A 23386-nucleotide genomic window follows, 5' to 3' on the forward strand; every position below is an offset into this window, starting at 1 on the left:
AAATACACTTGGAGACAGCTTTACAGTATCCTATAAAGATTTCCCTTGTTTCTGCCAAACAGCAATGCAAGCATACCACAAAAAATTTAAAGTAGTAAAATGGCTGCATGCAACTTGCAGTATTTACTTTCCTTACTTAAATAACATCTGTGCTCACATAGAATTTTTGGTACCAAATTTAAGTCGGAAGTGCCAAAATACAGCTACTACAAAGACACTTGAGAGAATGACTTACAGAACTAAGCAAATTTATTCCAAGCTTAATGAATTCCAGAGAAAGTCTCAGAAGTACCACATTTGGTGCAGCTGGCTACAAAGTCAGAATTAACTGCCAGTTAAGACTTTCCCCTCCAGCCTACACAGAAGATGCTTGAAAAAAGTGCAAAACAAATGTGATACCAGTAATAGAATAGCAAGACTCTTTGTGGACAATTCAGAGCTATTTCCATGCTTACTATAAACCAACTAATACTACAGAATCATTCAGGCTAACTTTCATCTACACAGTAAAATGAAAGACTCATAGCAACCAAGCTGCAGTTTTAGCTTTGCCACTTAAACTACTGGGAACATGTGATTACATGTGGAATCGTATTCATGAGAGGTCTAGTAAGCCACACTAACATTTTTAACCAACGAGTTCTTAAACTGAACTTAATACATACAAAACATAAGCAGATGACAAATGCATATTTAGCAGGTGTTTAAAGAGTTCAAGCAAACCACAGTGTGAGAGAAAAAAAATCCAAGTATTAGTTCCTTCATCAGGAAGGTGAATAAGTAATTTTCTTCACTTCAGCTTTATACCTAATCAACAAGAATTAAAATGTCACCAAGAAGCACTTGGGTAGGAGGAAGACAAGAGTGGGGGTAAAAAAAAGTGGAATAAGCTACTGTTTTACCTCACTGGTTAAACGAATCAGAAGAGCAGCTGCTTCTGAATATTTGCTTTGACTTTTTAAGATTTCAGCACTAAGTAGTACGCAGCGTTCAGCCAGAACAATGTTCCTGAAGCAGAAAACAATAACGTTAATAAATATATCTCAAAAAGAAACTATGAAAAACTTTGCCCCTGTGAAACACATATTGACACTTGTACCATTAAGTTCATGATCCTACTATAAAAGGGGCATTTATTTCTTTTTCCATGTCAAAGACAGGGAGTGTTTTTGGATGCACTATGTAATATATATAACCCAGCCAACTAAATAATCTGACAAGAAATCAAACCATAAAAAACAAGTTTAATAAGTAGTCTGCTATAAACACCATACATCTCCTTCCCAGATAAGCTAACATATCTTACTCTAAGAGGTTATCATCCTCTGATTATTTATTTATTTTAGGGCTGGAGCACCTCCTCTATGAAGACAGGTTGAGGGAGCTGGGCTTGTTCAGCCTGGAGAAGGCTGTGGGATGACCTCATTGCAGCCTTTCAGTACCTAAAGGGATATACGTAAATAGGGATACTCCTATAAACAGGAAGGGAGTCAACTCTTTTCAAGGGTAGATAATAGTAGATAATAGATAATAATTATCAACCCTACAAGGAGAGGCTAAGGAAGCTGGGGCTCTTAGGTCTGGGGAAAAGGAGGCTGAGGGGAGACCTTATCGCCCTCTTCCAGTACCTTAAAGGTGCTTACAGTGAGAGTGGGGCAAGTCTCTTCTCACTTGTGACAAGTGACAGGACAAGGGGACATGGCCTCAAGTTGTGCCACGGTAAGTTTAGGTTGGATGTTAGGAAGTACTTCTTTACAGAAAGGGTAGTTAAACACTGGAATAGGCTCCCCAGGGAGGTGGCTGAGTCACCATCCCTGGATATGTTTAAGAGCCGTTTGGATGTGGTGCTCAGAGATATGATTTAGCAGAGGGTTTTTAGAGTTAGGGTACTATGGTTAGGCTGCGGTTGGATATGATGATCTTTGATGTCTTTTCCAACCTGGGTAATTCTATGATTCTATGATAGCAGGACAAGGGGAAATGGTTTTTAAGTTGAGGGAGGGAAGATTCACATCAAAAATCAGGGGAAAGTTCTTTATCACAAGAGTGGTGAGGTGCTGGAACAGGCTGCCCAGAGAGGCTGTGAATGCTCTGTCCATGGAGGTGTTTAAAGCCGGGTTGGATGGGATCCTGGGCAGCCTGGCCTAGTACTAGGATATAGAAGTTGGCAGCCCTGCTTGATGACCCTTGATTTCCCTTCCAACCCAAGCTATTCTATGATTTTATGATATGATTTATCTGGCACTACCACTGTTTAGGGAAAGAAAGCTAAGCCACCAGGAATTTCATCTTTTCTTAGGCTGGTATAAAAGTAAACAACATACTTGCAGATATCTCGATAAGTCTGAATTGCTGTTTCCATATAATGAGCAGGATAAGGCCTAGGAGCTCCTGGCTGAAGAAACGCTGATACTGCTGCCATTTCCTACAAAGACAAGTAGCATAGTCACTACGGCTGTTTTCAACAAACTGTAAATATCGAAACGCTGAGAAGCATTAACAGCTACTAGCTCAAAATATCTAATCAATTGCTGACATTCACTGCGTAGGGTGCACTTTTATAGCTGATAAAATGTTTAATGCAACAGTCTATTTATGTCTCTGCTTGGAATTAACCAGACTGCAGTATAAGTCATGCACACTTACAGAAGATTTTCAGTTGATAGCACACAACAGTATGAAGAAACAATGATTAAGCACTATAAGCCCAAGAGTCAATTTCTTATTGCAGGAATAATTTTTCTGATAACACTGCACCTCTTTTAAAATGTTTTAAAATGTTTCCTTAAAAAACATTAAATTCTGTTTCCAAGGAAATTGTAGTTTTATTATACTCTAATAGCTCCCTTCTTACAGGGACATAATAGTAAAGTTCTTCTACAGCAACTAAAGATTTCAAGTTTCAAGATTTAATAATTAAGAGTTCTATCAACCATTCATTAAAAAATTAATATAACCTCTGGGATTAGCAAAATGCAGTGCAACTTCCTGTGCTGAAAAGATACAAATCTACATGTGTAGGACTGTGAAAAGAATGCTTTCACAGATCTACTAAGTAAAATCGGAGTTAACCAGACTGAAGTGCCAGATAACAGCTTCTCAAAACTGTTAAAAAACAAGTTTCTTACTTTCCCTAGTGTTCTGACTTTTCATACAGTTAATTATTCTAGTCTCATACCTCCACTCACAAGGAGAATTCATGAATGAGAACGCTACTGCTGATAAACTACATTGTAAAGATACACCCAAAATATATCCAACAAAATTCAGTAATTAAAAAAAAGTACACTACCACAGTGAGAGATGTATTTGCCAAGAAGTCAATGTTTTGACAAAGTCTAAAAGCAGCACTATAAAATTATTTCCCACTTAAACTTGTCTCTTGTCTAATTACTCAAGAATAAGATCTATTTTTCCTGAACGCTGCATTACAGATATTCTCCTCTCCATATTTCACATTTTAAGAATTAAATCTCCAATTTTTCCCATCATAAAATAACAGCTATCAGTCTTGAGAGCACCTTAGGACTTGCTGAAGATATAGCACATTTAGCAAAACCCTTAAAGAACTGGAGGTGGACAGAAGGGATTTCACTTTGTTACTTTCAGACAAGTAGTAGATGCAACTATGAAAATAAATTTAGGTTATATGAAGTACCAACCAGTGCTCCAGCTGCATAAAGCATTGCCTGATCATTTAAGAAGTCCTTCTTTGCTGTATGGTAACAGCTATAAGCAAGTTCATAGTGTTGCACCAAAAAGCATAAGTCCGCCATCTTCCGGATTTGAAGCTCAGGCGCTTCCGGGGGATACCTATGAATACAAATATTTGAATTTGAAGTCATAATTGCATAAAATAGAGCAAGATACACTCTGATTCTCATCTTGACTTCTATTCAAAGAAAAGGAATAAGTTCAGCATTGCTTCAACATTACACAAAAGTAACATATTAAGAAGAGTAAAGCTACTTCCTTTCTGCTATATTAACTGGTTACCTGGTTATTCAGCAAGTAAGCAGTGAAACAAGGTTTGCTATCCCACTAACTTTTAAAGATTCATTCCTCTGAATGAAACACTAAAACAAATATTCAGTTATCACTGAAACTGCTTAGTATTATTAGCTGCTAGAGCTAAGGCAATCTGTAAAAGACAAAAGAATAGAACTTTACAGTCTTTGAAATTAACAATAATTTGTTTGTGAGCTTTAAGTCAAAGCACGCAAATTTAAAGTTGTATCCAAGTTTCAGGAATGCTGAGTTTGGCTAGGTAGTGCCCAAGAGCTATTGAGATTTTGGTGGTTAAGATCAGAGAGCAAAAAAGATTTCTTGCCATGATTAGAAATAGTCATTCATAAAGAGAATTATATTAGAAAACACACAGAATGAATATTCTAGTAAAATTTAAGACATGTATTTAGTGCAAAAACAGCTGTATAAAGTGTGATATGCCCCTTAATCTACCACTAAAATGTACCTGCAGAAGTAACAGATTCAATACTCCACTGGGTTAAGTTGCATAACCATGTGAACAAGCCTAAGAACACCTATTGCTTGGTGTTTGGCTTAAACAGAAAATAATTACACAGATATTTAAATCTCTTATAGGAGGCCACATTCTTCTGTTTATTAGTATTACTCTGAAAAAATATGTACTTTGTACCTTAGAGAGGCTCACTGTAAATATAGCAGAAAGATGGCTCAGTAAACATTTCGTCTTATCCCCTTTAAGTTCTTGCTACACCTTCATTATTCAAATATAGCCTTGGCACTTTTTATGACTTCACCACCATCCCAAGCCTTCTACAGTATTACTGCTTCAGTTTACTTTGCAAAACGCCATTATTACAGGCTTTCCCTAACAAGAAAGGGTGGCATTTCCATTTTAGATTTAAGGGTAATGACTGAAACAACTTACAGCAAACCAGAAGTATTCTTCAGTTCATTTATGCTTTTCTCTGGAACCTTACTTCCACTAAACCATTTTTTAGTTGCAGAAAACAATGATCGACTCAAGCCTTTCCTGGATATTAGCTGCAAAGAGACAATGAATTAAAAGTACTATACTGCAAAGAAATACTAACATAAAGTTAAGCCCAACTACAAACCCAAAACTTATTGTGTTTTCCCAAATTGTGTTTTTTCTCCTTAAAAAGCAAAAGAAAATAAAAATCAATAAAACACACCACACTGAGCAAGTGAATCACCAACACAGACTGAAGCTGCAATTCACAGACGTAATGAACCGCTGCTGTCTAAAACTGACTATTGTTGCTGTAAACTCCAGGCATAAAGATCTCAAATCTAGATGATCTTAAAGGCCCTCTCCAAACCAAACCATTTTTTGACTCTACAACATTTCAATCAAGCAAAATAGCAAAGATGTAGATTCTAGAAAATACATCAATAGAATCAATTTTTGGTATTGGTTTAATCTGAAATCTACACTAAATATTATATGTCAAAAGAGAACATCCTTCCCATTATCATGTGAAGTACCTACCACCACACTGCAAACAGGGAATTACCACTTCCCTTACCTAATAAAGCTACATCTCTTAAAAAGGTAATTTAAAAACATGAAACATGAACATCATGTTTTTTCCTGCAGTTACTAGGAATATATTACTACATTCCTACCTGTAAAGCCATTTCCTATGCTTTGTTTCATTCTAAAACTTCCATAGTGTAAGATAGCAGCCAGCATAAACAAAATCCCAGAACTCTAATCAGGACAGCTGTGTAGTATCAGCAAGATACTAGACAGACAATTCAGTTAAAACTGAGAGTTCAGTTAACAGGCTGATATTTGGGTACAAGTCCACTGCTAAATGCACTAATTTGACTGTACTAATTTAAGTCAATCAGTTGCTCCAGCCTTTTAAGACCAAATAAAAGTGAAATACATACAAAAGAAAGGATCTTACTTCAATGAGAACAATTTTAATGCATGTCCTTGCCTTAATATAGGCACGATATTAGTTAAGAAACCACACCTCCAAAGACAGACTTCTAGGTACCACACTTCCAAAAAGCATAGTTTGAAAGATTAACTCTCAGCTACTGATATCTGAACAGAATTGCACGATTTAGGATGATCCATGAATTTCTCTTGGAAATTAAAGCCTGCAGCTTTTCTAGAGACAATTATTGATGGAGAAACACATCCTAGCTTTGGTGGCATGTTCAAATGTTGAAACAAAAAATACATTTTGGTCCTCATGCTAGGGTAAGTCCAGTAGAAACAAAGAAGTAATCCTGCAACAGCTCAGGCAGGCTTTCAAAATGAGCCACCTTGCAATTAAGTTCTGTTGGTGCAGATGTTGTTTTCAGCAGTGTGCCTTTTGTCTTTAAAGAAAGCCAAACAAACAAAAACTTGAGTCTATTTCTCTTCAATTTTCTTACAGCTTTTGCTAAGATCACTGAATCATTAGATGCACAAGGAAGTAATAATTTCAGAAGAGGCTGTTGGATAGCTGGAGTTATACCACTATTGATTTTGATTATTCCAAGACTAAATGCTGACCTGATCGTTAAGTTGCCGAATTGTCTTCTCTATATGGGGCAAAAGTCCCCTAAATGTGAATTCCTGTATGAACTGCCTAATTCGATCGTGATCCGTGAGCGTTAAACAAGCACCATGAGGTGTTCCAGAGTTTGATTTCTTTGATTCCTGCAATGACGTGGTAGCCTTCACATAATCAGTGCTATCCAAACTGCTGCTGGGATGATCCAGTTGAAGGGGATGAGTCTTGAAGTTATTTGACAGGCCATCTATGAAAAGATTGAAACATCAAAACCCTCATAAATATTATGCTACTTCATTCATATTTCTTTTGTGGTTTTAAACGTCACATTTTTAAACTTCATTTAGTGCTTTCACTATTCGAAATTCTGCTAGGAAAACAATGAAAGCATTAAATTCAAAGTCAAACATTCACATGCAAAGACAAATGCAGCAACTGCTACAGTAGATACACTGGAACCAATCACTTCTGTATTCCTATTGAAAACTTGAATTTTCCACGCTTTTCTTTTCCTTTATAAAGAATGAAAAAAATTCAACTGACATCACAGTATACAAGTCTGGACAAGCCTAACACATCATATCATCTCGTTTTAATGAAGCATCTCATGAGGTCCACTCAAAATAAACAATCTAGTAGATAAATGACTGTTCAGCTTTGTGGACATGAGGTTATGCTTTATGCATTTAGAAAATGACTTTGTAATTACTTAATAACTACAAACATTGCATATTTTATCTTTTTTTTCAATTTCAGTTTATAGACTAATTACATTTATTCTATACCTTGATTAAGCTTCTAGACTTGAAACAATATATTAAATTACTTTCAAAAATTATTCATGAAGTTTCAAAGTTTAACACTTGTAACGTAGCACTACATTTAAGCGATCATCCTAACTTCACCGCCACTCAGTAGTGATTCCTATTGCATGCAAGGCAGCTCCATAAAAGCTATCACATTAAAGTTTGGAAGGAAGTTATAAAAGTACCTTTTATTTCATTATCTAAGCCATCTGATATCAAGTGATCAGTATTCTTGTTTGAAATGACAGAATACGGACAGCCTTCATAGCAATCCTACCAGAAGAGAAAAAGAAGTTAGGACTAACACAATGTAAGAACGTCCTTTAAAAAAAATAATGAATAAATAGTAGCTGTTAACATTAATTTCACTAAGTAAGAAAGTATACTCAGATATTCATATATATTCACTGAATCAGTTTATTGAGTCCTCAGGATGCCATCCTATTGTACAAATATAAGTTATAATCAACAGCAGATAAAGCAAGTATCTTCTAGTTTGCTCAAAACAGCAACACCATCAACTACAGCAAGTAGCTTCAGTAACTGACTGGAGCCCCTTACATAGTAATGCCTACAGCAGTAAATATATGCTCCCTAAAACAACAACTGAAAACAAGCTCAAAAGGAAAAAAAAAAACAAAAACAAAAAAAAACCAAACCAACAGAACGTGGTACAGTTGACATGGAAAAAAACAAAACTAATTTATGGTGGAACATTACTTACTGGCCCTCTTAACAGCTTACAGAATGCAAATAGCTATGACTTACCAGTGCCAACTAGATTTGGTAAGGAACTGAGTCACACATTTTTTAGTCATATACAGTTAGAAAAGCAAGACAGTCAAAAGTAAAATTTAGAAGGAATATTTTTGGTCTTGAAGTCAAAAATACAGACTTATGACAAACAAAAAGCAACACTCTGATCTAGTATACACTATCATTTGCCACTCTTGCAAATGACAGATTAGACTTGACTGCAAGAAATTACCACAAGAAGAGCCACATAAACAACAGGACAGTAGGAAAAACAAAAATATTGAAACTGAAGAAATTCATCAAAATGAAGGAACAAAGGGACACTTCTGCTTTATCAACTACAGGCAACCTTAGGCATTTATTACTTCAGTTTTCCTTTCATTCTGTTATTGCAGGTACTCTACTACTTCTGCATCCATTGCAGTGACTTTAAGGAGTAGAGAACAGCTCTCTGGAAGAGGACTCACCTTACATTCTCACTCAAAGGTCAAGTTAAAAAAAAGAAAAACTACATAGCTTGACTACCTATTAATCTACTTTGTAGGACCACGTACATAAAACTAAAGGAAAATTTAACACAACTAAAATCATAAAATCACCAAGATTAGAATAGACCTCTAAGTTCATCTAGTACAACTGTCCATCCACCACCAATACCTCCACACGTCCCTCAGTATAACATCTAGATGTTTCACATCTAGATGTTTCTTGAACACCTCCAGGGGTGGTAACTCCATTACATTCCTAAGAAGCCTGTTCCAGAACATGACCACTTTCAGAGAAGAGATTTTTTTCCTAACACCCAACCTGAATCTCCCCTAGATCAACTTAAGACCATTCCTTCTTGTCCTGTCACTAGTTATGTGGGAAGCCAACCTCCGCCTCACCACAACCTCCTTTCAGGTCACTGTAGAGAGTGATAAGGTCTCCCCTGAACCTTCTCTTCTCCAGAAGAAACAATCCCATGGGCAACTGTATGCACCTTACAAGTCGTTTTTGAAACACTGCAATACCTGGTTCTGGATGGAGTTTTTCTGAAGGTACTGGCTCCAAGGGTCTGGTATCTGTTCATCTGTTCCTCTGTTAGATACTCGAGAATTTATTTTCAGCAAATAGCAACCCTGAGTTCCATACCTTTGCTTCATCTCTTCATAAATGGAGTCAGCTCTGAAAAAAGAAACAAAACCATCTAGACTGTCTTGATATGCAACCAATTCTATTTTACCACAACAAGCTACCCTAGACTAGTTATCCACAGGATTTAGAATAAAAATTCATGTTTTTAAACCGTTGCCTTACACAAGAATAAAACCAACAATCTCAGAACTAATTCAGTGAGCCAGTGAAGAAAGTTTCTACTTCAAGAAGCCAAGACTAATTACTTTTATCTTATATAACAGAAAAATCAGATTAAAAAAATACTACTTAAAGAAGACTGTCTTGATTACAGCATACAGATTAACAGACTATGCTACATGTATGTAATTGCTTCTAATGCTAGAAGGAATTTATAAATACAAGCATTTGAGTCAAATAGTTTACCTGAAAACAGACCACCTACCTTTGCTCTTCACCTGAGCTTACATCATGCAATAACACATAGTACTTGAGTGTGTTTGGTATAAACCATTTTGGATAAGAGTATTCACTACTATGCTGAATTCGGTGTTGTTCTTGTGACAGCTTAAGAAATTGCTCCACAGGCTCTGGTTCACTCGAAGAAACTACAAGCATACCTAAACTCACGTTAAGGACATTAACCAAAAGAACTCAGGAACAGTTAATGATGATAAAATAGGCAGTGGATAAAATAAACATTGACACATCCTATTTGTCTTAGGCCAGTAAAACACAATACCATAACACGTGCAACTTGAATTCAACCTAAACCTCAACAGAAGCAGTATTTAAACAGTCATTTAGCTAACATTTGTAAATGAAACAAGAACTCTGTTCCAGCTCTGAAACAGAACCCTGTTTTTAATCTGATAAACATCAGCTAATACTTTACTTAATATTTCAAATCCAGATCAAACATGAAACCTGCTTCTTGTACAAATACAACAGATGTTCACTTCTAGCACACTTCATTTTCAAATGCTGAAAGATAATGTAATTTCCTTACGGTATCACCTGAGCTACAGTAACAGCCAGTATTCATAAACATTCAACACCTGCTGCATAAAAAGCAGATGCGTTCCAATTTTTACCTTAATGCAATTCCATTAGCACTAATAAGGAACAAATTGCTCTGCCACATCTGTTCACCAAACCAAAGACTTTAAATCAAAGATGACAAGAAGCAAGTTGCAGTTTAAACACTACCACAACGTAGTAGTCAAGGGTCAGAATCATTTTTTTTGCCAAATTAATTCTGTATAAGATTCTCTCAAACAGCAACTTTTTCTCCAAGCAGCTGAAAGTTGCTTTTTTTTTTTTTTTTTAAGCACACCCTTTCCAATCTTCTAGCACTAGCAATGCTATAAAAGGCTACAGGTACATCCCAACATGCAGGTCTTACTTGTGTTAACCAGCAGATACCTAAAGAGCTATAGCAGAAAATATTTTGGGATGAGTAAGTTTAAGTTACACATATAAGCTTAGAGTTCAGTTTGAAATATAAAGAAATGTGGGTTTTATTACAAAGAAAACCCCAGACTCAACAAAATTATCCTGTTCACTCAGACACATCAAAAAGGGTATATTTCAAAGCACTGTGGCAAAAAAAGCAGTACTAAAATTTCTAAGTCTCCTGCATTACTGGAGCCAAGGCCCGTGTAACACTCAAAGGATACATGCAACATAGTGGTTTAGGAACTCATGATCTGATGCAGGCATGGACTGAAGAAAGCACTCTCTGTAAGACTCAAACCAAGGAGTAGTAGCTGAAATACACAATAAAGTAATACCAAGTGTAATTATTTAGCCAAACTTCTGTTTAGTCATTTATAAAAAAAGGAAACATGAAATACTACACGTGAAAGTAAAACCTGCACACTGTAACAGTCAGAGTCTGCATGGCAAATAAATGAAGAGAACAATCTAAAAGAGATTTCAAAATATACACAAGGATAAAAAATTAACTCTTTGAATCAAATCCTGTGAAACTGAACAGCATCTTAAGTACCAGCTTCTTCAGTATTTAGGCTCACCTACTCAATTCTTGTAAGAACTCCTTACCACTCCTCTAAAAACAGAGGCTTGGGAAAGTAAAAAAGTTTTTCTACCATTGTATTTGCCTACAGTAGGAATGTTAACAACTGAGAAGCAAAGTTAAAAATTAACTGTGTAAAGGAAGCAAGAATTACCAAAGCCCTATCCTGACAGTTTTTCTGAAGCTTTTTGAAAGCATCGTGACTTGGCTTGACAGCAGTCCTCTTCCTCCTCCTGGCTAAAATAAACAGTAACAGTTTAATTGTCAGCTGACCCAACCAAGATCCCAAAAGCTAAAAAGTTCAGGTATACATTGTGCCACGAGTGCCTTATTACATTAACACGGCACGTGTAAACAACCTTTCATAACAGAGACTTTAACGTTTAAGAATACCAGCTCAAAGGAAGTGAAGCATGTCTGGGATATTCAAAGAACATAAGCTTAAGAATCTTGTCTGATTCTTCTCACAACAATGTAGCCATGAAACACTCCTTTCAGAACTGTTTTACTGTTACCTTAATTCTGCATCTCCTTTGCCTATGCAGAAAAAAAGACCCTAGAGATAAACAAATACATTTTTAATGACCTGACCTTACACGGAAAGGTTAGAATCCAGAGTAAACTCACCTGCAAACTAGAAAACAATAGCTGGTACAGAAAAATGCATTTAATTTCTGAAGATATTTGTTCTTCTCATAGGACACCAAGAATACATATTGCTTGATTCAACCACTAACCTCCTCCTGTCACCTCCCAAACCCTTAGTTTTCTGGCAGACTTCAACAAACTGCATTCAATTTGTTTGTTGCAATTATCTTCTAGGTCACTAAGTTAATGCTTTTTGCTTCACTGTATGTTGTCCAGCCATCTTCTATCAGCTTCATCCACAGAAGAGTCAGGTATACTCCCAACCAATAGTAGAACACAGTCTACTATTCAGCACATCTCACATTGCAAGTAGACCAAGAGAAGGCAAATTTCTAGTGTTCACGTATCATCTTTCTAACTAACTTCTCTTTGATTTACAGTATTAAAAAAAATCTGGTTTTACTAAGCCTAATGTATGTATGTAAACAGATACATACATACATTTTCTCCCCACCCCCTGCTATTTGAATAAAGAAAAATACAGTTTGTTACTAAAACAAGCCACGAGAAAATGACTCGTGCATGTTTTTCAACAGTATACAGGAATCAGGGTTCAAATCAAAGTTAAACCAGGCCCCACCTTGAGTACTGTGTTCAGTTTTGAGCACATCAATACAAAAAGGACATGGAGGTGCTGGAGCAGGTCCAGAGAAGAGCAAAAGGTATGTGAAGGGCTTTGAGAATGTGCCCTATGAAGAGAGACTGAAGGAACTGGGGCTGTTTAGTCTGGGGAAAGGGAGGCTGAGGGGAGACCTTATTGCTCTCTTCCAATACCTGAAAGGCGATTACAGTGAGAGCTGGGTTGGTCTCTTCTCACTGGTGACAGGGCAAGGGGAAATGGCCTCAAGTTGCACCAGGGGTGGTCTAGGTTGGATATCAGGAAAAACTTCGTTACAGAAAGGATTGTTAAGTACTGGAATAGGCTCCCCAGGGAGGTGGTTGAGTCACCATCCCTGGATGTGTTTAAAAACCATTTGGATGTGGTACTCATGGCCATGACTTAGCAGAGGGTTGTTATGGTAGTATGGTTAGATTGTGGTTGGACTTAATGATCTTTAAGGTCTTTTCCAACCTGAGCAGTTCTATGATTAGGATAAAAATTACAGAATCACAGGATGCCTTGAGTTGGGAGAGACCTTAAAAGCCCATCCAGTTTCAGCCCCATGTCATCGGCAGGGCTGCCACCCCACCAGCTCAGCTGCCCAGGCCTTGAGTGCCTTCAGGGATGAGGCATCCACAGCTTCTCTAACTCGCATTCTGAGTTAATCCAAATGTTAACTGCATTTTCATTTCAAGCTCTAATTTCAGTTTTCTCTTTCTGTTGAATTCAAGCACAGAAGTTTAAGAAATATGACAGATCCACAAACAGGAATGCACTAAACCTATTTCTCATCCTTTCAAATTCAGTCTAGTAAATACAACTGAATTCCCTCAGCATATTCACAATAAAGAGTATTTACTCAGTGCTGTAGCCATTAATATTAGATATTTAAATAAACATGCACCTTACTCAAAATAAAAACCGCATTAGAGAAAAACTTCATACATAGTATTATTTATCATTACAGCAATGCACAGCTTGTAGAAACAAGTCTTAAAGATGTGCCACAAAACTTTCTGTTTGTAAGGAAGTCATATGCCAGAAAGAATATCAACATAGCAGAGACACATGTGCTCTGGTACAGTTAATAGTTCAGCTTCAGTTCGCATAGCACCACTATCTGGAAAGAGGGGAGAAAAAAAAAGTTCTATGGAGAAGCAGGAAAACATGTTTGAAATACAGAATTATTGACCATACACATTTTCATAGGACCAAACAAGGCAGTGCTTTCATAGTATCAAATCACTTCCCTCACCCCACCACTACGCACTCATAGGACTCTATGGAAAGGCCAAATGATTTAGGTTAACAGCAGCAGAAATTCAGTTAAAAGAAAAATCAATCAACCACCACCAGCATTAATTTATTTAATTTATTTATTTTAGGAAAAAAAAAATGGAGGAATGCACATATACATCAAGATAAGTGCTAAACAGTTGTAGAAGATGATAAGAAGAGGTGGATGGAGCACATAGAGAAAGTAATAAAGGGCAATTTGGCACCAACCACAAAAGATACCTGAATAAACCGTGGATGTGTTCAGTTCCATCAAAGTCTCTTTCCAATTATTGTACCAGGGGACACTAGCTTTAACTGAGCGATCTGATAGAAAAAACACGGTATTATTACACTAAAATAGGTCACGTTCAAGCATGCTATTGGTTTTTACGCTCTGGTAGCATGAAGAAGAAAAAAAATCTATATCGTTCAGGACCATCAGGGACTGAAGACATTTAATTCTTGATAGCTTAAGTCACAAACATTTCAGGTTTGTCCACATCTCACAATGTGAAATGGAGTTATATGTAAACAATTCTATCTTTCTAGTAGGAGCAAGCCACCAATTTCTGAGACCTCTCAGCCTGTGATAATACAGTTAAAAGGTTTGCTGCTGGATATTTGCCTCAACATTCTCCCTTCTATCTGTCATATCCTTGAAATGCCTAATGCCAGAGTTAGCATCATGATGCCCTAAACAAACACAGCCATGGAAACGATGCAGCTGAAAGCTTATTTGGAAGAAAAAGGATTCAGCCTTTAGTGGGATCACTTTCCTCCATTCTTCACATGCACCAGTATATGGGAGAGGCTTAAGTGACTGAAAGCAAGCCCCTTTTCAGCAATGAACCAGATCCATCAGTACAAGATCGTGGAATTAGGAATTAAACTATTAACAAATGCAACAAAGAGTTGTAGATAACTGAAATAATTCACCACAACAGTTCCAATTTTTAATTTTTTTTTTATTTATTTTTTAACTCCAGTGATCCTAGCACAGGAAATACTCATACCTGGCTTTGTTAGACCATCTCTTTTTATACTCTTTCTTAATATGTTACACTTGATCATTATTAAAGATCAAGTAAATATATTTCAGTACTACCATCCTAGAAAACTAATTTACCAGAAGAAAAAGAGCAGCAAATTTGATCAGAGTATGTCACATTTCCATGGGGAAATTCTTGCTCATGTTTTGTGCTGAAGCCCTGAGGAAGTGTACCACACAACTACAAAACCTTTACGGTTTTATGATTTTTGGTTTTCCACATCATAACATCATGTAGTACACTGGGAATTATACAGTTAACGCTCCAGTTCCAGGCACCTGTCCAGAAGGAAAGAAGAACTACATTCCCCAGAACACTTTGCATTCAGGAGATAAAACCCCTGGAAAAGTCACAAGACCTTCCCTTTTTATTTTCTTGGCTCTCCTCCCTGCTGCTCAACATGACTGTACTTCACACCTCAGCATTATGGTGAGGCCATCAGTTCTCAGACACTTTCTCATTATATTTATTAGCTTCAATTCTAATTATATTGTATTATAGTGTGTTACCTTACATGCCGATACCATATGCAGTAAATTAGTTGTTTCTCCTCATATAATTGCTGCTGTTTTTAATTATTTTGGGGTCCCCTCTTCCCCCTTTCCAGAGATGCAGATCTTGGATCCCTCCACCCTACTAGTCACGGAACCAGGCTGAACTAGCCCATAAACCATTGACAACAACTCTGCTTCTGTATTTCTGTATGATACTCAACAGATGATACCCTCTCTTCTTTTTGACAACCAAGCATAGAGTCTGTCTGAATGGAAATAAGAACCTAACCATTGAGAGACAATATGTGAGACTTATTTACTGCTGGAGCCTCAGATGTGATATGGAAAACAATTGGAAAGGCATTTTCTCCCAACACTACAAAAAATGGCATGATAAAGCCACAATCACTCTCTCCCCCTACTTCAAAACAGAGGCTAACAGAAATATTAAGACTAATTCTCTGCACTAAAACAATTATTTTGCTTTCTTTAGAGTCTTCCAGTCTCCAGAATTCCAACAGACAAAAATTTCTGTATTAAAACAGTAAGAAAATAAACCAACTTCTCAGAGAAGGAGGCATGAAAACCTGAAAACAGCTCTCAAAAATAAGAGTTAGTTCGGTGTAGGGAACCTGCTTTGGCGGGGGGGTTGGACTCAATGACCTCTAGAGGTCCCTTCCAACAACCCCTACTGTGATTCTGTGAGTTTTCAGAGCCAAGTCTAACTACTGATACATGAAATCAAGTTGAAAATGTATCTTATCACGTTAGGAACTGAAGTTGTAGAATTATGCATTTTTCATGATTAACATTAAAAAATACAACACCAGTTACTAATCTTCATGAATTTGCTGTTAAAGAGAAAGCATGAAAACTGTCTTTTCCTATAAGACTCAGCTTCCTCACTGCATGCCAAACTATGTACAACTTCAAATCATGTACAACAAATGACTTATGTTTAAATAGTGCAACGCATACATGCTTCAAATTAGGTATGTACTCAAAGGCTTTGATGGATTAGGGTGCTAATTGGGAGAAGTTTAATCTTCTCAGCTCTCAGGATCAGATCTCAATTGCTGTTATTCATTATGTCTTACCCTTGGAGATTGGGGGAAAAAATAAATAAATAAAAAATCACTGCTAAACCATTCTTCTAATCATTTTGACAGTGAAATACAAAGCACTGGGTTCAACAGAAACAAAAAGTGTGAGGTAAAGATTCACTCATTTTTCCTAAGAAGTTCTTTTCCCATCAGCTGTTTATGATGTCTCTATGAACTGTAAGCATTAAGCAGGATGGGACCAACAAAATAAGCCAGGAGGTCTAACTTCAAAGGAAATTCATATATTACTATTAATCTATTCACCCAATCAAGGGCAACAGGTTAGTATCTCAGATTCATCAAAGAAGTAAAGATTCTCTAACCTGATAAGCTAATTAATAAACCAAACAGATCATTTTCTACAGCATGGCACTTTCACAGAAGTTCACAAGAACTACAACAGTGGAAAACAAATTTAACTATGGAATTATTAATTGTATTAAACTATTCTGCTGATGTGTATATATTAAAAAAAAAAAAGCTGAGAATTGTTGTACTGAAAACTGTACTTGATCAGAACTGATCAATCCTGAAAGCAACTTTAATGTATGCTACAAATGTGAAAGCAAGATTAGAAACCTTACAGTACAATCCAATTTGAATGCTGAAAAATATGATATCATTATATCAAAATATGATATCATTACTTACCACTAATGTTGAGATCATAATCTCCAGCTGTGATTACGTTAGCTACCAGTCCTTCAGCAGGCTGACTGACAGACACAACATCATTCAGAAGCTTTCGAATGGCACCATGCTGAGGTGGGTGAGTAATAATGTTGTTGACAGCAATCTTCAGATTTTTAATTATGTGAAGCTGATTATTAGGATCTCTCATGTGCACTGAAAGAAAAAAAGATAAAGAGTACGGTTGTTAGAATATTTAATATAAACTAGCATTTCTCCAGCAAACTTCCTCAAAGTTTTCCCCATTAAACTTCAATATCAATTTAATAACTCAGTTGATGATAACCAAGCATCAGAGAACAGAGTAGGGATTAGGGAGAAGGAAGAAGTTACTTAATGGTCAACATCAAGTTCATTTAGACAAGCTGACAAAAAGGTAAGCGGAACATGCCTACACTGCTGCACACTCCCTTGTGGAATATACCTGACTTGCACTGAAAGCTTTTAGTAGATATAAGTGGAATGCGCACCTCACATTCCAAGGAGTGGAATTAATGCTCATTATGATCATCTTGTAGGTTATCGTTTGTTTTAAATAACAATTTTAGAACTCTACTATTCTTCAAGTGACATCACATAATTGATTAACTTCAAGAAAGCATTATTGAAAGTTAAATTTCCTGAGTGGTAAACTTTTGGTAGGTCAACTGAAAACAAACTCAACAGTAGCAACAACAGCATGACTCACCTTTAAGTGCTAGATTAAAATCAGAAGGAAATGATATGAACATTAAATATCGGTTTCAAAATTATGCAGAAGTCTGCATGAAGTAGTGGATTACAGCACGCAGCCACAAAAACACCACAGGTAAAGAATCCATGGACATAATGTTTGTGCAAGAACCACAAAGAAATGACAAGTTAGTTCAGAGATTGCTTGACTAGAGAAAGTTAAGTAGATGCTTGCCAATAAACAGTACTCCAAAAGATAATTGGATTCACTATTAAAACGAGCCTTATGTTAACATCATACCATGGTTTATGTTGCCTGGGCTTTGTGTTACTTAAACCCAAAATAATTTCCTCTTTTTAAGAGGTACTTCCCTAACAAATCCACCAGACAGAGAATATTGTGAAAGAAATAGTCCCAAATCCACAGGAAACAAGCATCTGAATTCCAGCACCAAGCCCAAAGGACAAGTCATCAAAGTTCAACAAAATGGTTAACAAACAGGAATACTGCACGGAATGTTAACGTTGAAATTGCACACAAACATATATACATAGTTTTCTTTGTTTTCCACATATTAAAAGCTAAAATATCACAGGCAAAGATCACACTTGCTTCCTCTAATAATACGGAATTACTTTTAATCCCCACATCCCTGTTTTAGTTTTGTTGTTTTCTGTTTGTTTTTTTGTTGTCATTTGTTTCCTTTTTTATTTGTTTGGGGGAGGGGAGAATATGGGAGTAGGCATCAGAAGACCTCCCAGAGTCCTGAAAAGCAAGAAAATCAATTCACAAGGCATTTAATTTTTACACTTACTCGTACCAGCCAACCTTCCAGTCTAAGGTCTAGCTCTTTGATTCCTTCCTGAAAAATGACCTACAGTCTCTCCTCTATATTATAGATAGCTCTACATTTTACCAGAAGCAATAGTTTGAGCTTCATATGGCTTGTAAATGCAGAACTCCATTTATAGAATTGTACACTTTCCCCCCCAGTTGTATCAGATAGATGAATTATTAATACTCAAATTACTTACACTACAGCACACGACTGCTGAAAAGATTAAATGCAGGAGGTACCAACAGTGACACAGGACTAAGAGACCAGTTTGTCTTTATCAGCACAGATATAAGAAAACTCATCCCTGCTGTCCCATCCTATAGGCACAGACATGGGAAACATAAAAGTGCACATAAAAGATATAGATTCTTTTGGCATACATACAACACTAAGGACTAACAGAAAGAACATAACTGGACATTCAGAATTCTTGCCTTAATCCCTAATAAAAATCAATTACAATATTTCATCTATAATATTACAATCTATTACAATATACTGTGGACTACTGAAGGAAATATATAACAAGATCTCAGAAAATCTTTTATTCAAGGTAATAACATGCACTAGAATATCTTTCCTATCAGAACCTGAGAAAACTCCAGCACTGGCTAAAATGCACATGAAAAGAACTTTAACATCAAACTAAGCTCACCAAACAGACAACCTTCCCACAGCACTTCCCTAATAAAGGCTTAGAATCAGACAGCTATGAGAAGATCCCCCCTTATACTTCAAGGGCAAAAAATGCTTTGGTTAAAGAGTAACCAAAGCTATCTTGAAGTGACACTTGCTCCTTGAAGTATACACTATTTCTTCCAGCACGACAGCATTAGTTCCTATCACATTTTCACCATTAAAAAAAAAAAAAAAAGAGGTGCAATGTGGAACTACACTTGCCTATACAAAACGCATTTATTGAATCCAGCAGCAACTACCACCAACAAACAAGGCAGATAAAAATACTGCTGCTTTCAGAATAAATGTGATGGTATAAAATCTAAAACACGCTTTATTATTTACAAGAAAGCAAATTTGGAATGTTGTTTTTGTCCAAAGTTAAAATTTAACTGGAAAAATTAAGTCGTTCTCTCATTTATCATTCAATATGTAATTTAATTACCAGCATCTACACTATGACGCTTAGAAGTGCTCTTAACTTGCACTCAGGATTTCCTAACACCTCTACTTGCTTATGCTGATGTCGCCAAAAATACCCTTGCAATCTATCAAGTCATTCGGGGGCAGAAGTTCACCAGTAGATTAGTGCTGACCAGTACTTAGCACAGAGGCCCACTGCATCTATCTCCTGTTTGTGGGTTTCCGTTTGAAATCAGCTGATCTCCTCGGGCTCAGCAACAGCAAGAAGCAAATGGTTCAGTACCACCTGAAGAGCCAAACAGCAGTCGAGGCCTTCACATCTCTTAATGTTTGAGGAATGAGCAACAAGTATGCAGCAAAAAGTCCAACTTAGTTCTGATGAACAGAAACTACTTTGCCCATTGATCAGGAGTTTCATTTCCTTCTCTAAGGGAGAGCTCTGATGAACATGCAGTCTTTGGTAAATTACAGAAATCACAGACTACAGAGAATCCATACTATAACTGGACTAAGAACACAATAGCAAAGCACTGAAGATCCTTTTCAAATAACAGAAGAGTGCAAGAATTAATATAGGTGCACTGACAACGTGCATGGATACAAGAGAGTTTATGTTAGAAATGCAGTGAATTCACCACCAGGTAAAGGACTAATAAGAAAACTACATCCTATTTCCTTCCTTATTAAGAAAATAAGTGCTTAAAACTGAAGATAGCAAAACAATCATAGGTAGTAAAACAGTCAAGTACACATGCACACAATCCCATATGCTATATGTCGCCTCTCTCTCTCAATTGGCAATGAAAAGCAACATGGGAAAATGATAATGCCTGGCCAAACCTACTATCACACAGCAATTCAAAAATATCTACTGTTTCCAGAGTCCCATATGTTGATACAATTAGCAGCATTCATGCAATAGCGATTGTGCAGACTGCAACAATCATGCTTCCCTGTCACTGGCAACCTTGTATTTAGAAGATAAGAGAAATTGTTTACCATTGTGCAAACTCTACAACAACTTTACTGCACTTAACTAGCTCTCTGTCTGAAGACAGCACTTAGTACCAATCTCCCTACCCTCATGCACACCACCTTTCACCACGAGAAGCTGCTTACTGCACACAGCAAAGCATTTTCCACTAAGCTGGTACAGGAAGTAACACTTGGAGCGAGTAACTGCAATCCAGCCAGCAGCGTGCTGAAAGCTGTGAGAGCACATACAGTAGGGTGGCCACAAACCTCTCTGCACCCAGCTTCAATGTATCGGTTCTCCTAGCCTGGGTGAGGCCTTGAAAAGGGTATTTGTCGCTGTCGGTTTGGTAGCTTAGAGAGAACAGTAAGGATTTCCCTTCTCACAAATTCCTTATGACAATGGTTCAATTTATAGGTACTGATATGGCATAGGGATCTGCACTTACACTGAAATACTGAGGGCGATCGAGGTTTGAAAGCTCCTTAACTGCTACAACAAGAGTCCGAACAAAAACAGTTACAACTGAGCAACAAGAAAACTAAGTGTCCTTCAGAATGAATGCTTTGCTTTGAGCGGTATGCCCAGTTTTGTTTTCTACATGCACTACTTATTATCAAAGAACCAAAACAGATGTTTAAGTAATTTCAGGAACTTCAAGACTTCAAGGGCCTTAGCTTCTGCCTTTGTGGTTTTGTTTTTATTTAATCTGTGCTGCATTCCATATAGCTCATGAAAAAAAAAACCCCGCATTTATAGAGAAGTAGTGCTTAAATATAACGTTTTCAAGGCTTTCCAGAAAATAAACGCAAAATATCACATATACTGGCTTTCAAGTTGTTGCCATTCACTCAAACAATGCAAAACACATAGCTTGAGGGACAGCACAAGCCTCATCATCTTGCTGCCTTCTCAACACAAACCTGAAGTCTCTCTGAGCCAAGTGTCTGCCAAAAACCTAATCTGACAAAAGCCACTGCATTGCTGCACTGATGAGCGGTTCTGCAGTACTTTTCTGATAAACAGTGGACTAGAAAGCACAGATTAGATTAAGTTATTGCCTGTTTTGCGTATTAAGGAACCTGATTTTTGCTTCAAAGTGGTCAATTCCTAGTTTTACTGGGATTCTATATGGTTGTTTTTATCCATGGTATATAACCAATTCAGTTCTCCCCTTCTGTTTACACAGCTCCCACTCACAGGAGCATCAACAAAGAACATATGACAAAACAACAGGTGAGAGAATCATAGAATGGCTTGGGCTGGAAAGGACTCAAGGGATCATCAAGTTCCAGCCACCCTACCACAGGCAGGGCTGTCAGCTGTTAAATCACAGAACTGTAGGGGTTTGAAGGGACCTCTAGAGATCATCGAGTCCAACTCCCCTGCCAAAGCAGGTTCCCTACGCCAGGTCACACAGGTAGGCATCCAAGCAGGACTTGAATATCTCCAGAGAAGGAGACTGCACAACCCCCCTGGGCAGCCTGTTCCAGTGCTCCATCAAATCAAGTACTAGACCAATTCTAGTCCAGGGCCCCATCCAACCCCTGGCCTTAAACTCCCCTAGAGGCAGGATATCCACACCACTCCCAGTAAAAAGCTTCCCCCCAGCATCTCATCTAAATCTCCCTACCTTCAGTTTAAAATCGTTCCCTCTTTTCCTAACACTGTCTACCCGTGTAAACGCCTTCCAGAACGCTGGTTGTGATTCCAGCTGCAAGAACACCCACTCTTTCTGAAGCTGGGTAGCAAGAAGGCACACGGTCAGAGCGCTATCTCCAAACACAAGGCAGACAGCAGCCTGGACGAACACACTTTAAAGGCACCATTCCTCTCGACCCTGCCGCCTTTTGCGATGTCTCCAAGACGCCTAACTTCCAAGAGCACACAGAACAGAAAAACAAAACAAAACGACAAACAAACGGATGCAGAACAGCCAAAAGACAACCCGGCCAGCCCAGTACGCCCAAGCCCCGCACCGGCAGGCAGGGTAATGCTGATCCTCCCCGCCCTGCCTCTCTCGCCCCCGCGGGAGGAAGGGAGAGCCGCGTCCGCCTTCCCCGCCCCCACGGCCGGCACCGACCTTCCGAGGTGAGGCGGCAGAAGGGCTTCACCAGCTCGGCGAAGCTCAGGTTGTTCCTGCGGGTCAGCCGCTCCGCCTCCTCGCTGCACAGCGCGGCCACCAAGGGCACGAACGAGTCCTGGATGAACTCCTGCACCGACTGCACGCACTGTGCCATCGCCTCCGACAGTCGAGGAGCCCGAGCCGGACCCGTCACCTCGTTCCGCTGAATTCCGCTTCCTCTCGCCGGCCTAACGCTCAGCAGGCGGCCCGCACCGCCATGTCGCGCCTCCGCCGAGCCCCTCGGGTAGCGCCCGTCCCGGCTGCCCCTGCGATCGCTCATGTGATCGGCCGCGAGGGGCGGGGCCGGAGGGGGAAGCGACGGTGGCCGAAGAGTGGTTAATCTCACCCCCACACAGCCGGGATGGGGCTAAGCTCTGATGGGGTGGTTAATCTCACCCCCACACAGCCGGGATGGGGCTGAGCTCCGATGGGGTGGTTAGTCTCACCCCCACACAGCCGGGATGGGGCTGAGCTCCGATGGGGTGGTTAATCTCAGCCCCACACAGCCGGGATGGGGCTGAGCTCCGATGGGGTGGTTAATCTCACCCCCACACAGCCGGGATGGGGCTGAGC

At 38.3% G+C, this 23386-nt stretch overlaps 1 protein-coding gene across 5 annotated transcripts in view; it reads right to left on the bottom strand.

Annotated features, from left to right (window-relative positions):
- Nucleotides 1–23134, bottom strand: part of TRAPPC8 (trafficking protein particle complex 8) — a 47678-nt gene extending 24544 nt beyond the window's left edge. The window contains exons 1-12 of one of the 5 annotated variants that reach the window (XM_015855462.2): nucleotides 22772–23134; nucleotides 17065–17259; nucleotides 14008–14091; nucleotides 10882–10971; nucleotides 9648–9822; nucleotides 9100–9253; nucleotides 7516–7603; nucleotides 6524–6771; nucleotides 4916–5031; nucleotides 3663–3813; nucleotides 2325–2425; nucleotides 903–1008 (exon numbers count right to left, since the gene is read on the bottom strand). In XM_015855462.2, the coding sequence (XP_015710948.1) occupies nucleotides 903–1008; nucleotides 2325–2425; nucleotides 3663–3813; nucleotides 4916–5031; nucleotides 6524–6771; nucleotides 7516–7603; nucleotides 9100–9253; nucleotides 9648–9822; nucleotides 10882–10971; nucleotides 14008–14091; nucleotides 17065–17259; nucleotides 22772–23093 (1830 nt within the window). In that variant the 5' untranslated portion in view covers nucleotides 23094–23134. Of the gene's footprint in view, nucleotides 1–902; nucleotides 1009–2324; nucleotides 2426–3662; nucleotides 3814–4915; nucleotides 5032–6523; nucleotides 6772–7515; nucleotides 7604–9099; nucleotides 9254–9647; nucleotides 9823–10881; nucleotides 10972–14007; nucleotides 14092–17064; nucleotides 17260–22321; nucleotides 22346–22771 lie in introns of those variants that run through there. The other 4 variants (XM_015855463.2, XM_032442696.1, XM_015855464.2 and 1 more) reach the window with 4 other exon arrangements.
- Nucleotides 23135–23386: the final 252 nt, after the last annotated feature.

Source organism: Coturnix japonica, chromosome 2, assembly GCF_001577835.2.
Source record: "Coturnix japonica isolate 7356 chromosome 2, Coturnix japonica 2.1, whole genome shotgun sequence".
Lineage (NCBI taxonomy): Eukaryota > Metazoa > Chordata > Aves > Galliformes > Phasianidae > Coturnix > Coturnix japonica.